At 42.8% G+C, this 15,398-nt stretch overlaps 1 protein-coding gene and 1 long non-coding RNA gene across 5 annotated transcripts in view; one reads left to right on the forward strand and one right to left on the reverse strand.

Annotated features, from left to right (window-relative positions):
- Positions 1–9,376, forward strand: part of HECTD2 (HECT domain E3 ubiquitin protein ligase 2) — a 231,251-nt gene extending 221,875 nt beyond the window's left edge. For all 4 annotated transcript variants that reach the window (XM_029609862.1, XM_029609861.1, XM_029609864.1 and 1 more), the window contains one exon: positions 8,903–9,376. In XM_029609862.1, the coding sequence (XP_029465722.1) occupies positions 8,903–9,023 (121 nt within the window). In that variant the 3' untranslated portion in view covers positions 9,024–9,376. The remainder of the gene's footprint in view (positions 1–8,902) is intronic.
- The window catches only part of LOC115095747, a 49,443-nt gene extending 34,560 nt beyond the window's left edge, over positions 1–14,883 (reverse strand). The window contains exons 1-2 of the long non-coding RNA XR_003857858.1: positions 14,624–14,883; positions 9,372–9,580 (exon numbers count right to left, since the gene is read on the reverse strand). This is a non-coding gene — a long non-coding RNA (uncharacterized LOC115095747). The remainder of the gene's footprint in view (positions 1–9,371; positions 9,581–14,623) is intronic.
- Positions 14,884–15,398: the final 515 nt, after the last annotated feature.

The raw sequence follows: 15,398 nt of genomic DNA on the forward strand, positions 1-15,398 counted from the left end.
GACAGTGAGAAGCTCTGTAACAGGCTGATTCAGTAAAAGTCACGGGCGAGCACCCGCTCTCCTGTGCGCGCGATTCAGGGGGGAAGAACTTGCAAATTAGGGCCCAAGTTAAAAACAGGTGACTGTCAGGGGGTTTGATAACCGATGCTCAATCTTGCCGGCGTCGGTTCTCGAGCCTGCTGACAGCTACGGGTTCGGAAAACGGACGCTGGCTAAATTGAGCGTCCGTCTTCCGACCTGCGGGCCGCCAGCTGATTTAAATTTTTTTTTTTTTTTTAATTTTGGAGCCTCCGACTTAATATCGCTATGATATTAAGTCGGAGAGTGTACAGAAAAGCAGTTTTTTCTACTTTTCTATACCCTTCCCCGGTGCTGGCCGAAATTAAAATGTGTGGCTTGGCTGCACATTTTACTTTCTGTATCGCGCGGGAATAACTGATAGGGCCATCAACATGCATTTGCATGATGCAGGCGCTATTAGTTTCGGGGGGGTGTTGGGCGCACATTTTCGCCCCTTTTACTGTATAAGGGGTAAAGCTAGCGCGTTGAAAACGCGTGTCCAAACCCAGGCTAACAGTGCACTCCACCGGAGCGCACTTTACTGTATCGGCCCGAGGAACAGTCTTGTTTAAAGCTTTAAAAAACAAAGATAATTTAAACCTTATACACTGCCTAATAAACAACCAGTGTAACTGCTTCAACATAGGGTCACATGATCTCACAATCTCCACCCTCCACTAACCTTGCCGCAAAGTTTTGTAAAACCTGTAGTGCACAAGTCTGACAGTTTGGCAGGCCGACTAACAAAACCATTGCAGTTATCTATTGCTGTTAAAACAAAAGTCTGTTTCATTGTAATAAGTCCTGTAGTAAAATCGGTGCTAGTTCTCTGCACGTATTTTTTTAGCGCACACAGCTAAAGCAGGCGCTTCCGCATGATGTAATAAAGGCCGTGCATGCAAATGAGATGCGTGAAGAAAATCCACGCTGAAGTAAAAAGCGCAAAAATGCATGCAAATACATGTGGTCAAGGCCTTATGCAATAGGCTGCGTAGAAACCTGTGCTAAAACCCGCATTAGTGTGGTAACCTGCGAGTGATTCACGGGGCGAAAGCTTCCCCTTTCATAAAACAGTGAAGACGTTAGTGGTCCAAATATGGGACTGAAGGTGGGTAGAGCCACGTCTAATCCCTTCATGTTCCTTCTCTGATCATGTGGCAGTTGTACTGGCGATTGCCAGTAAACACAGGTAATGCAGCAGAGATTTTTTCAGCTAAATCACAAAATGTACCTTAGCATCTAGAAAAAGTGAAGGTAATCCATGATTACCTCAAAGCTGCACGGATACACAACCACACTAATGCCAGCAATGGAGTAAACCAGTTTCTAGACATGTACTTTAACTTAACTCCTGCCCTGACCCAGGTGATAAAAAACCCTGCTTATAAAAACCTGCACCAACCGATGTGCAGCTCCCTATATAGTCCGTGAATAGTTAATTCCTTCCTTTGCATGCCATTTGCATGAACTCATGCAAAGCCAGCCGTTGGTTTTTAAGCGGGTTTATGCATACATGTTTCCTACCTCTTTATTACATACACACGTAAAACTAGCATGGGAAAAACCAGCACAAGTATGCACAAAAACCCACAGCAGCTTAGGCACAGCTTATTACACTGGCCCCACCATATTTCAGATGACATAAGTCTAACATTAAAAAACCAAACTTTAGTACTAACCTAATTTGAGCATTAAAATTCAGGGAGCAATCAGGCTGAAAATCCAGGTCTCTGGATTTTTAGCTCAACAGTAACTTCTAATATTTAGTTTACGAAAAACTCATAAAGCTTCAGTCTTGGTTAAATTCAAAATTAGCTGATTTTCTCTAAACCAGACTTGAATTTCTAATAGACCCTTTTCAATCCAAGCAAGGAAACCCTTCATATCCACCTATACAGAGAAAAATAGCTGTATATCGCCTGCATATATTTTATAAAAAATACAAAACTTGACCAAGAGTTGGGAAAGTGGCTGTAAATAAAGTAGCACTGAAGTACTGCAGCCTTTAATGTAAGCCAGGTAGAAAATTCCCAAGCAATCATAACCTGTTGCTTTCTTTCTAAAGAGTAAGATGTAAACCAACTGTATTTAGTGCCTCCAATTCCCAATTGTAACAACCTAACTAAAAAAATTTTGATTAATCAGGTCATAAGCTGAAGACAGGTTCAAAAAGACTGCAACTACCCTGAACTAGTTAATGCATCAATACATCTAAAACTGAATTTGATATACTCTCTGTACTGTGTTTGTGATGGAATCCAGTCTGATGGGGACTCATCACCTCATGATCATCATGAAATTTAGTTAATTGAACTAAAACAATCTTTTCTAGAAGCTTTGCTAACTCATAGGTAGATATATCAAGCCAAAATAGGGCTATAACGCGTGTTAGACAGCACATATCGTGATATAGCTCTTTTGCGGCAATATTGTGTGATAGTCACAATATCGTATGTTGTATTTGCATAAAAGCCAGTCCTATTAAAATCAGCTGCTTAGCATGCACACAGCAATGCAAAGCAGCTAATGCATAGTAAAATCTATGTAAATAAAATAACACAGCTTACTTATTTTATCTACAGCTTTTTGGAAAACTGTATTCTACTTCTGGAGCACCAAGACCCTAACATGGGTCCTGATGCTCCCATGCTAGAAGTAAAGGGCATGTGCCTCAACATGACCCTGACCCCCCCAAATTTGACAAATAGCCACCAGGGATCTAACTAGATCTCCTGCCCATCCCAGGACTACCATTTGAGGCAGCCCCGCAAAAAAAAAAAAAAAAAGTATGCAAATAGATAAATTTTGCTGTTCGGAAATAATCTGCCCAAAGTTCTCCTCGTTCAATTCCAACCCCCCCCCAGTCCAATAGCTGAACCCCTCCTTTATGCACTCCTCCACCCCCAAGAGCTGCCCCACCTAACCATTAAATGTAAAGGCAGGTAGAATTCCCCTCTCCTCCCAAACCCCTGAAAATACCCTGGTAGACTAATGGCCCCAGCCTGGATGCCCCTGACCCTCTTTACCTTTAAAAATATCAGTGAACAGTGGAGAGCCTGGGACTCCCCCTAGCCATTGTCCAAAATGGCGCCGACTGGCCTTTTAGGGGCAAAGGCCAGTCAGTGCCATTTTGGAAAACTGTGCCACCCACCCCCAACAGACCACTTGGGTCAATTTTTCTGGAAAGTGGGTGTTTGAGAGGGTGGGGCTATGACATAGGGGCCCATTTTTTGAGTTTTGTGGGGAAGGAAGTAGATCGTCACCATAGTTCCCTCTAAGCTGAGCACGTGAATGATCACTCATACATTTTAGAGTGTCGCTTGCAGGTTTTTACATGGTCACTCACTTGCTTATTTCCTTTGTGCTATAATACAGAAATGCAATGCTAATACTAGTGCTCAAAAATTGTTGATTTAAAAAAATTGTTGCTCACATGAAAACAATTTGCACACACATAGTCAATCCTTGGAGGGAAAGTTGATCGTTACCGCTCGTGTAGCATTGATTTTAATTTTTTAATTCAGGGGACCAGTGCCACCTCTCTAAAGCGGGGGTACAGGTGGAGGTTGCCATCAACCCACGGGATGACTTTTCACCTTGGGGGAGAGAATATTTTGAGACGCTAAACCTTTAAGCAATGGCAACCCTGGCCGATGTATGCCTCCATCGCGCTTTGCTATGGTCCCTGCCATATTATTTTGACTCACGGATTTTTACTGCAAGACATAACAATGTTGCGACACTGCCACTTTATTTTGTTGGGGAGAGGCCAAATATTTATTTATTTATTTATTTATTTTTAGATTTTTATATACCGGTGTTCCTGTATTAAAATACAGATCACATCGGTTTACATTGAAACATAAAAATTATGCCAAGAGGCGGTACATATAACAAGGTTATAGAACTTGGAAAACATGGAAAACAGGTTCGAAAAATAACATTGAGAAAATTGTATAGTCTCTTTGAGAAACCAAATCATAAAATAAGGCGTAATTGTCTAAGATAAATGTGATCTGCAGAAGGGATTGCGATGGTGAGAAAATCTTGATAACTGGAGGTAAAAAATAATCAAAGTTCTGGAAAAGCTTGGCTAAAGAGCTAAAGATATAGGATATATAGGAAATAAAGATATAAAGAGCTAAAGATATAGGATATATAGGATATAAAGATATAGGAGTGATATAAATATCACTCCTGCGATATATGGCCCCCTCCTGAGATAAACTATTAAGGCTTAATGAATCTCCTTCTTTGCCAGATAAACAGCACTTTTCATACTTAAACAGCTATGCGACTTATCCATATAAGTAGCACTTTAAAGACTTATCCAAATAATTAGCACAAAATCACTATTTAGCTGGACAAGATGGAATTTAGCGAGATAAGAAGCAGCAAAGCCTCTGCCAAGCTGGATAAGTCAGAATTTATCCAGGATTGCCAAAGAGGTAAAGCGAAGTGACAAAACATTTTTTCAGATACATAAGAGAAAAGTCCAAAGTGGTATAGTGAAATTGAAAGGTGAAAAGAATCAATGGGTGGAAATAGATGAAGAAATGGCAGAAATATTAAATGAATTCTTCAGTTCAGTGTTCACTAAAGAAGACCCCCAGAGAAGGACCATCACTAGTAAACAAGAAACTGGAGGGGAATGGAATGGATGAAACTCCATTCACAGAAGAGAATGTATGGAAAGAGCTAAGAAAACTGAAAGTGGACAAAGCCATGGGGCCTAATGAGGTTCATCCCAGGATACCGAGGGAGCTCAGAGATATGCTGGCAGCTCCGCTGCGTGACCTGTTCAATAGATCCCTGGAAACGAGAGCGGTGCCGAGTGATTGGAGAAGAGCGGCGGTGGTCCCTCTACACAAACGTGGGAGCAGAGAGGAGGCTGGAAACTACAGGCCAGTTAGCCTCACCTCGGTGGTGGGAAAAGTATTGGAATCACTGCTGAAGGAAAGAATAGTGAATTATCTACAAGCAGCAGAATTGCTGGACCAGAGGCAGCATGGTTTCACCAAGGGTAGGTGCTGTCAGACGAATCTGATCAACTTTTTTGATTGGGTGACTAAGGAATTGGATCAAGGAAGCGTGCTCGATGTCATCTACTTGGATTTTAGCAAAGCTTTTGATATGGTCCCGCACAGGAGGCTTGTGAATAAAATGAGAAGCTTGGGAGTGAGTGCCAAGGTGGTGGCCTGGATAGCAAACTGGTTGAAGGACAGAAGACAATGTGTGATGGTAAATGGAACTTACTCGGAAGAGAGAGCAGTTGTGAGCGGAGTGCTGCAAGACTCGGTGTTGGGACTGGTCCTGTTCAATATCTTTGTGAGTGATATCGCAGAAGGGATAGAAGGTAAGGTTTGTCTTTTTGTGGATGATACTAAGATCTGCAACAGAGTGGACACGCCGGAAAGAGTGGCGAGAATGAGATGGGATTTAAGGAAGCTGGAAGACTGGTTGAAGATATGGCAGCTGAGATTCAATGCCAAGAAGTGCAGAGTCATGCATATGGAGTGTGGAAATCCGAAGTAAATGTATTCGAGGGGGGGGAAAGGGCTGATGTGCACGGAGCAGGAGAGAGATCTTGGGGTGATAGTGTCTAATGATCTGAAGTCAGCAAAACAGTATGACAAGGCGATAGCTAAAGTCAGAAGAATGCTGGGCTGCATAGAGAGAGGAATATCAAGTAAGAAAAAGGAAGTGATTATCCCCTTGTACAGGTCCTTGCTGAGGCCTCACCTGGAGTACTGTGCTCAGTTCTGGAGACCACATATCCAAAGGGACAGAGACAGGATGGAGGCGGTCCAGAGAAGGGCAACCAAAAAGGTTGAAGGTCTTCATCAAATGACTTATGAGGAGAGATTGAAGAACCTAAACATGTATACCCTGGAGGAGAGGAGGAGCAGGGGTGATATAATACAGACTTTCAGATACTTGAAAGGTTTTAATGATCCAAAGTCAATGACAAACTTTTTCCATCAGAAAAAAATCAGCAGAACCAGGGGTCACGATTTAAAACTCCAGGGAGGAAGACTCAGAACCAATGTCAGGAAGTAGAGATGTGAATCGTGTCCTCGATCGTCTTAACGATCAATTTCGGCTGGGAGGGGGAGGGAATTGTATCGTCGCCGTTTGGGTGTTTAGAGTATCGTGAAAATCGTTAAAATCGTGAACCGGCACACTAAAACCCCCTAAAACCCACCCCCAACCCTTTAAATTAAATCCCCCACCCTCCCGAACCCCCCCCCCCAAAATGCCTTAAATTACCTGGGGGTCCAGCGGCGGTCCGTAGCTAAATCGGGGGAAGGGGGAGGGCAGGAAAACCGGCACACAAACACCCTAAAACCCACCCCCAACCCTTTAAATTAAATCCCCCACCCTCCCGAACCCCCCCCCCCCCCAAATGCCTTAAATTACCTGGGGGTCCAGCGGCGGTCCGTAGCTAAATCGGGGGAAGGGGGAGGGCAGGAAAACCGGCACACAAACACCCTAAAACCCACCCCCGACCCTTTAAATTAAATCCCCCACCCTCCCGAACCCCCCCCCCAAATGCCTTAAATTACCTGGGGGACCAGCGGCGGTCCGGAACGGCCTCCTGCAATTGAATCGTGTTCCGGGGTCCGGAACCCCCGCTGAACGACCTCCTGCAGTCGATCTCCTGCCGGCGCCATTTTCCGTACGGAAAACGATTCGGGGCAGGAAATCGCTCCCGGACCCCCGCTGGACCCCCAGGGACTTTTGGCCAGCTTGGGGGGGCCTCCTGACCCCCACAAGACTTGCCAAAAGTCCAGCGGGGGTCCGGAACAACCTCCTGCAGTCGAATCGTGTTGGTCTATGGCCGCCGCCATTTTGCGCCGCCATTTTGCAAAATGGCGGCGCAGAATGGCGCCAGCTGAAGACAACACGATTCAATTGCAGGAGGCCGTTCCGGACTGCCGCTGGACCCCCAGGTAATTTAAGGCATTGGGGGGGAGGTTCGGGAGGGTGGGGGATTTAATTTAAAGGGTCGGGGGTGGGTTTTAGGGTGTTTTAGTGTGCCGGTTTTCCTGCCCTCCCCCTTCCCCCGATTTACGATTTTTTGACGATAAATCAGGGGAATTGGTATTGTATCGTGGCCCTAACGATTTTTGACGATTTAAAATATATCGGACGATATTTTAAATCATCAAAAAACGATTCACATCCCTATCAGGAAGTATTTCTTCATGGAGAGGGTAGTAGACGCCTGGAACGCCCTGTGGTGTACACCAAAACTGTGACGGATTTCAAAGGGGCATGGGATAAACATTGTGGATCCATAAAATCTAGAGGATGTGAATGAGGAGAAGAGGTATGGGGGTGGCTTGTGGGAATGATGGCTACTACCTTGTGATTAAATACCCTTATTCAATAAACTCATACATGGTTAATGTGACTCCAACATTGCTCTAAGCTTCAACGGCAAGAAAAAATGTGGAAAAAAGGATTTGCATTCACAAATAAGCGGGGGAGTAGCTTGCTTGTTGCAGTGGTTACTACCCCAAACCAAATAAGCCTGATACTTCACTTGGAATACATTTCCAGCGCAGCTCACTGCTTCAATGGCAGGGGAGAATGAAGAAAAGAGGATTTATATTCAGACAACAACCAACAAGGACTGAATTGCATAGGCTGGGTAAACAAAAAAGAGTGGGAGTAGCTTGCTTATTGCGGTGGTTACTACCCCGAATCAATTAAGTTAGATACTTTACTTTGATGCGGCTCCAGCACTGCTCTCTGCATCAATGGCAGGGGGGAAGGAAATTGGAACCAAAAAGTTACCAATAAGGGCCAAGGGTAACAGATAAGTATGAGAAAAATAAGTGTGAAAACTTGCTGGGCAGACTGGATGGGCCATTTGGTCTTCTTCTGCCATCATTTCTATGTTTCTTAGCCAGATATTTTGGAATTTATCCGGTTATGTGGTGCGCAACTATTATACCCACGTATTTTTACTTCTAACTTTAAAAATATATGCGTGGAGATTTTACATGCATTTATCCCTTGTATGTTGGGTTTTATGCATATAAATCGTGAGATTTTCTAACATGCGCGTGGCATTGAAATTACCAGTGTTACTAATTAATCTGCCAGTTCTCCCAGTCCATCTGCAAGTCACCAAGATCCTCCTAACTCTTCAGCATCAACTACCCATATTTCACCCAGACCCCTCACCAAATAATTCATTTTTAATACATTTATGATCACTTACTCTAGATAAAGAGCAAATGTAAATACTCTTGAGTAAGCAGCCAAGTCTACACCTATAAATCTTTTATATAAAAAAAAAAAAAACAAACCTTACACACGTAAATATTGGCCCCACCTGAGAATGTCTCTAGACCTGCCCTCTTTTACATGTGTAGATTTACTCTTGCACCCTTACTTTCATCTGTATGTTGTAGGTTTCTTAAAAAGCATATGCATGAGTATGTGCTATTTACATGTGTATCTGCTGATTTTTACATGCCCAACTTTTGAAAATTCAGCTTTATAAATCTGACTTCCCTAACTTTTTGAGAGAGTCAAATTGCTGAGATAAGCAGACCACATATGGTTTTCTTTTTCTGTAAATAATGAAAATCTATGTAAGAAAAGGCTGGAGACCAAAGTCCTTTTGTCCTTCAGCACCCTTCTTAAGTCCAGGACCACTCTCACAGTTTCATAGTAGTTCTGACCCTGGATGGGTATGTCAAGGCTCAGTGTCAGAGCCAAGGCAGTATGTGATCCACTTGAGATCAATCTCCATTGGTAGCATAATTTGGTGTGTTAGAAAATCTATACTCCTCCATTTGTAACTTCTCTGTTATTTGTTTTGTAGGTTACCAATTGCACATACTTGCTTCAACCAGCTTTGCCTGCCAACGTACAAAAGCAAGAAGGAGTTGAAACAGAAACTGACAATTGCAATATCTAATGCAGAAGGTTTTGGCATAGAATGATAATTGAAGAAAAGACTAAAAAAACAAAAAACAAAAAGAACTACATTCTGGGTTATGTAGCACTTTCTACTCTTATTGTGCCTTCAAGCTCTTTCGTTTGGTTACTGTGCCTGTCTGCTATTTTAAACCTTTGCATTTATGTTGCAAACAGTAGAACAGATTAACTTTCATATAATAATAATGCATTTAGTGCTAGATTCATTAGAGTCTATTATATATGAATTACACCCAGTGAAGAAGTACATGTAAAAATAGTTTCATGCACTTTTTTTTTACATAAAAACTGTGAAGCAGAGTTTCTCTTAAAAGCAGTCTCAGTGGAGAGATACAAATCATCTGATCTGTCACCTGTCATTGGAGAAATGTCTGTGGATCTTTCCAGAAAATTTGAATGGGGACCCATTCAACACTGGACCAACTGCCACAGTTTTGATTTTGATTGCAATTGAAAGAGCATCTCTCAGGCCATCTCTGACTTTTTGTACTTCTTTGTATCAAGTGATCAGTTTTGCCAAGTCCATCTTCACCCATCATGCCAGTTAGTATTTATTGGGACTCTGAAAGAAATCATCATAGAGCTATCTTCTTGATCAGACAGACAAAGAAATTGGGATTTCATCAGGGAAGATAAATTCAAAAGCAACAGATATCAGCATGATCCACATTGAGAATGTTAGATCTCATTGCTGCAACAGTACAAGCCTCTCCCATAGTATTCCTTCAAATGATGCAACCTCTTGAATATTAATTTCAGTGATCTCTTGGTATACACAAGCTACAAAACTGCATCTAGGTCATGGATAAACCATGGGTCTCACTAACCTGTTGCTTTACCTATTACAATCTAAAAGAATTCTCATCAAAATTTCAGATCATCAAATTGTATAAAATGTGGATGCATCCAACTTTGATTACAGTACTCACCTGTAGGAACTTTGCACACTTCCTGGTGGTGAGGGTTATTCTAAATGTTCTAAAGACCTTCAAAACCAGTGACCAACAATCAGTTAATCATTCACTCCTTGAACAAGTAGAGGAGGATGGGCTCTAAACCCCTATGTTGGAAAATGTTTAAATCATGAAACCGGACAGTTATTTTCTCATGGTATAAACCTAATTACCACTTACTTAGCAGGAATGGAAAATGCCCTGGCAGAGAAACTGAATTGAGATATGCTGGACTCCCAACAGTGATCCATGACTCAAGTGTTATCAAACAAGTTGTTTTGGTTTTTTTAAGTGAGATCTACTCAAGTGAAGGAGTTGGCCTAATGGTTACAGTAGCAAGCTGAGAACCAGGGAAGCCAAGGTTCACATCCTGTTTCTCCCAATGATGCTTCCTGTGACCTTGGGCAAGATACTTCACCTTCCATTTCCTCAAGTACCAACTTAGAGGTAGATTTTAAAAGCCTTGCGTACAAAAAAATGGCCACATATGTGCTTGGGACATGCGGGAGCTTCGCAAATTTTAAATAGCCTGGAAGCACGATTGTTCATTAATGTAAATGCGCCCAGAAAAGGGGCAGGGCATGGGCGTTCCAGAGGCGGGCCCATCACTGGCACGCGTAATCCCTAATTTTCCTCAGCCAGTGCGCATATATTATGCATGTAACTTTGCTGCAGCTCCTCAGTAGATATAAGAGTTCGGTGAACATGAGAGAGAAACACTCAATATATGGACCATTGTAAGGGGGCACTTTGATTCAGGGTGAGTTTTTGGAAGGTGTTTTTATAGACACATTCAGAGGTATTCATTGTAAAACTGACATCTAAAGAATTTTAGTCTTTATAAACGATGAAAAGAAGTTGATTTGTACAATGCAGCTAGCGGAGATTGCAGTGTACAAATCAACTCCTCTTGTTAGAATTTTCATCGCTTATAAGGTCAATTTTACAATAACTACCTCTTAATGTGTCTATAACAACATCCCCCCTAACCCATCCCACCTCCTGAAAACTCACCCCGAATCAAAGTGACCCCTTACAATGGTCCATATATTGAGTGTCAGGCTGAGCCTTATAAAGAGTCTCTCTCTCAAAATATGCGATAAAGCTGCAGACATACGTGCGTGAAGAGTATTTTATAACTTGTGTGTATACTTTATAAATAACACGTATCTTTGTGTGCGGGGAGATATGCGCATTTATGGGCGCACACACGGCCCTTTTAAAATCTACCCGTTAGGTTGTAAGTCCTATGGGACAGTGAACCTCTTACTGTACCTGAATTGTAACATGCCTTGAGCACAGGTTTTGAAAGGCAAATAATTAAATCCAAATCCCAGATAAATTTGTTTGTGACAGTCTTGAACTGGAAGGTACCAATTTTCTGCCCCAGGAAGAGATTAGAAGGCAATTAACAACAGAGATGTTCAGTTTTTTGAGGAAAGACCTCCGATATGCTAATCCTCCCCTACCCCTGATAACCAAGACCTTAGAAAATCCAGATGAGCCAGAGGATCTGTGATCATCATAGTGCCGTGTTGGTCAAAATGGCTGTGGTTCTCTTCTCCTGAAAACGTCCATCACAAAAAAACATTAGCCTGGGATCCTCTACAAGCTTGATCACTCATCACTAATGTACTCTTCCATCCCAAAATCCATTCCCTAGCTCTCATGATTTTGATGCTGCGAGGTTATAGATAAGTACTTAAGTTTGAGCCCATGTTTCAAGACTATTTCTACCTGACAGGTTTGTGGTTTTAAATGGAGGAAGTTAGCCTTTAGTGTGAGGGCAACCTCTAGATCCCTTTTCTTTTCCCATACAAAAATGTCTTAACTAGCTACTTTCTATATATTTCAGAGAAAGAAACTAAGTTCAGCCCGGCCCAGCCCAGCCTTACAAAAAGGATCCTGCATCAGATATCATGGGTTTAGCTTAGCTGAAGAAAATCTTTGAGCCTCTCAGTTCTTGTAAGCTCAAGCATTTGAACTGGAAATTTGTATTTTTTATGGCAACATTTTTCCCCAAGGGTCAGTGAGCTTCAAGTCTTAAGAGACATATTCACTTTACACTCATCCTAAATTTCTGTCTAAAGTGGTATTAGACTTCCACCATAATAAGTTAATCAACCTTCCAACATATTTCCTTATTGTTGCATATATAAGGGAGAATCTACACTGAATTGCAAGATAAATGAGACCTGTGTAGCAGGCAAAACCTTTAAAGTCCACCAGGATTTATGTTTTCTGTTAATCTCTAATTGCCCAGGCGATTGCATTTCTAATTGTTAACTTCTTTACGGGGTAGACCTTGGAGGGTATATCAAAGTCCAAGCTGTTCATTTGATAGTGACAGTTACTAACGTAATGTTAACCTCCTTAGAGAAGATTTGCAAAGCCACAATGTGGGGATAGTTAGGATAGGTTTAGGAGGTGGGGAAGAGGGAGGAAGGGTAGGGTTAGCGGTAGAAAAGTTCCCTCCCAGTCCATTCCTTAATTGGAGCGGACTGGGAGGGAACTGGGGGAGGCCCGATTGCGTCGCCGCGTGGCATATGTGGGCGGGTGGCCTGCTCCGCATGCGAGGAGGGGGGCAATTTTAGAAAAATATGCGTGGCAACGCAATTGGGCTTCCCCCAGTTCCTTCCCAGTCCGCTCCAATTAAGGAATGGACTGGGAGGGAACTTTTCTACCCCTAACCCTATCCTTCCTCCCTCTTCCCCTCTCCTCCCCGCCTCCTAAACCTATCCTAACTATCCCCACATTTTTTATCTCCCCGGCTCACCCTTTTCTTTGGGCCCGGCACTTCAGTACGTAACAGGAGTTACAATATTTTATAACATGTGCGTGCGCCAGGAACCACACGCACATGGATGCGTGAGCACGCCTTTTAAAACTGACCCCTTAGTTGGGAAACAGTGCACCTCACAGACCAGATTATTTTCACATTTTGTGCTCTTTGGAGGCACAATAAAAAAATAATTAGTAGGAAAAGAGAACAAATCTACATAAACCTTTGTTTATTGTAACCTATCAAACTACCATAAAATACATAAAGCAGCATTATATAACACAAATAAGTAATTTTCTAGTCTCTCAATCATATTCCATAAAAACAAACATAAATCACTTGTTATTTTCAAGTATTCCTAAAACATACTTGTGGCCAGTATTCAAAACAGCCTCAAATGGATAACTTATCCAGCTAATGTTAGCCAGTTAAGTTATCCTGGATATTCAGCAAGATAAATGTCTTGCTGAATATCCCCAAATAAAGTTGTCTGGCTAACTTTGAAACCTAACCAGCTATTTTTTAATATCACTATGGGCCTCAATTTCAACGGAGTTTACCGCGTGCGATAAATTCGCAAATCGCGATAACGGCCGTTATCGCATTCCACATGAGACCTATGGAAAGAACAGTGGTCTCTGGTGAAGATTTGCTGGCCGTCGGAGTGAGGAAACTCACTCCAAGAGGAGATTTGGGCAACGTTCTCTCCACCTAGCTTGTTGTTGCCCAGGTAGAGTGTCCAGCAAGCTAGGTGGAGAGAACGTTGCCCAAATCTCCTCTTGGAGTGAGTTTCCTCACTCCGACGGCCAGCAAATCTTCACCAGAGACAACTGTTCTGTCCGTACGTCTCATGTGGAATGCGAAAGTGGCCCCCAACCCCCGACGCTGATACCTAATCCCCACCCCGAGTTAGTAGGTGGCCCTCCCATAGGGATTAAAATACCTGTCTAGGGCACAGGCACTATAGTAAGTCTCTCTCTCTCTCTCTCTCTCTCTCTCTCTCTCTCTCTCTCTCTCTCTCTCTCTCTCTCTCTCTCTCTCTCTCTCTCTCTCGCCCCCTAATGCGTTACCAATGCGATATTGGAAAATGAGGCCCTATGTTTCAAAGTTATCCTGCTATCTGAAGGGCAAGACACGCCCTCTGTGAAACTGATTCACACGGTGTCAGAGAGAGGACAATTTTCAAATGATTTTAGTTACCCAAGTAAAAACTGTCAGTTAAAACTTGCCTTCCTCCCCTTGGAGGGTAAAGCTATCTGCCCTGTTTCACAGGGGACTGCTGATGGGAAAGGCAAAGCACAGGGATTTCACCAGATGGCCCCAGATTTTCCAAGAGAAACTTCATAGGGAGTTTCCCTTTTAAAAATTCACTTTCAGGCTCATGGGTGCAAAGTGCCTGCAGACCTGTAAGCAAAATAATGATTTACAAAACTGCCACCTCTATGATTTCATGGGCAAAAGTCTGAAATTTAGAGAAGTTTGCATTTGGATTCACTTTGTTATAGATAATGAATGAATGGAGCATCGTAACCAAGCGATCCACAGCTGCAGCTCCACCCCCCACCCCCTTCCTCCCTCACCTGCCCTGGCCCAAGAAGCACGTTCCGCCAGTTTAGAATAGATGATTTTTCATAAGGTTTTTCTTTTTTTTTTTTTTTCAAATGCAAAATAGCTCTCCTGTTTTCTAGCATGTGAGGTTGTTAGTGTGGGAGACATGTGGACATCTACTAACCCTTACCCCTCATTTACATGTTCTCAGCCCACAGCTATGATTTTTGATTATCCCCAGTAAGATCCATCCACTTTCCCCACTTTATAAAATCCGAAATCCCCCCACCCTCTCCAAGGTTGATAAGCATTTTGTACCTACCTCTGAAAAGCTTCTTGTTGCTCTGTTTTGTCCCATCTATTCCTCATCCTCTTCTATCCAGTAGGAATAATGACATCTTTTACCATATATTCCAGGTCTGAGGTTCCTAGTGTCTGTTTGGTCTCTTAGTGTAACCTCTTGTGACCTCAGACATGCACCCAAGCCTGCCAGCGCAGTCTGCTTTACAACACTGATTTATGGCACTGCTGTGATCCCAACCACTGCTCTATTGTAAATGTCTGTCATTCTCCAAAGCTGGAAAGAGGGCCGGGAGAGGGTGGATATAAATGTAACAAATGAGGCAATTCCTACCTGAGGGGAGGGATAGCCCTTTTACCTCCCCCCGTCCCTTCTCCAGCCCAGTAGAAGTAAAACATTTTAACTTATTATCTAACAGCGACTTTTGTGCACACAGCCTTGCTGTGTAACATGCTGTGCTGGCAGGCTGCAGGTAGGTGATTGGGGGCATCAAATATAACATCCCTGCTGTCCAGTTTATAATGTTGGTAACTTCCTGTCACTTCAAACATAAAGGCCATACCTAGCAGCACAGCATGCTTTATGGCAGAGCATATTTTTAGGAAATATATGGTAATAATGTATCGTTCTATAGAGTTGAGATCACTGATCCTACTTGGTGGATGGGTAACTCCCAAGTAGTTCCCTCTCCTCCCCCGCTGCAGAAGACATGTTTGCACCTTTGCCAGCAGGTTATCCCTGATAGCACATTTGCTGAGGTACCCTGTTTCAGGCAGTCTGGGAGAGCTTCCTCGTG

Source organism: Rhinatrema bivittatum, chromosome 7 (genome assembly GCF_901001135.1).
Source record: "Rhinatrema bivittatum chromosome 7, aRhiBiv1.1, whole genome shotgun sequence".
NCBI lineage: Eukaryota > Metazoa > Chordata > Amphibia > Gymnophiona > Rhinatrematidae > Rhinatrema > Rhinatrema bivittatum.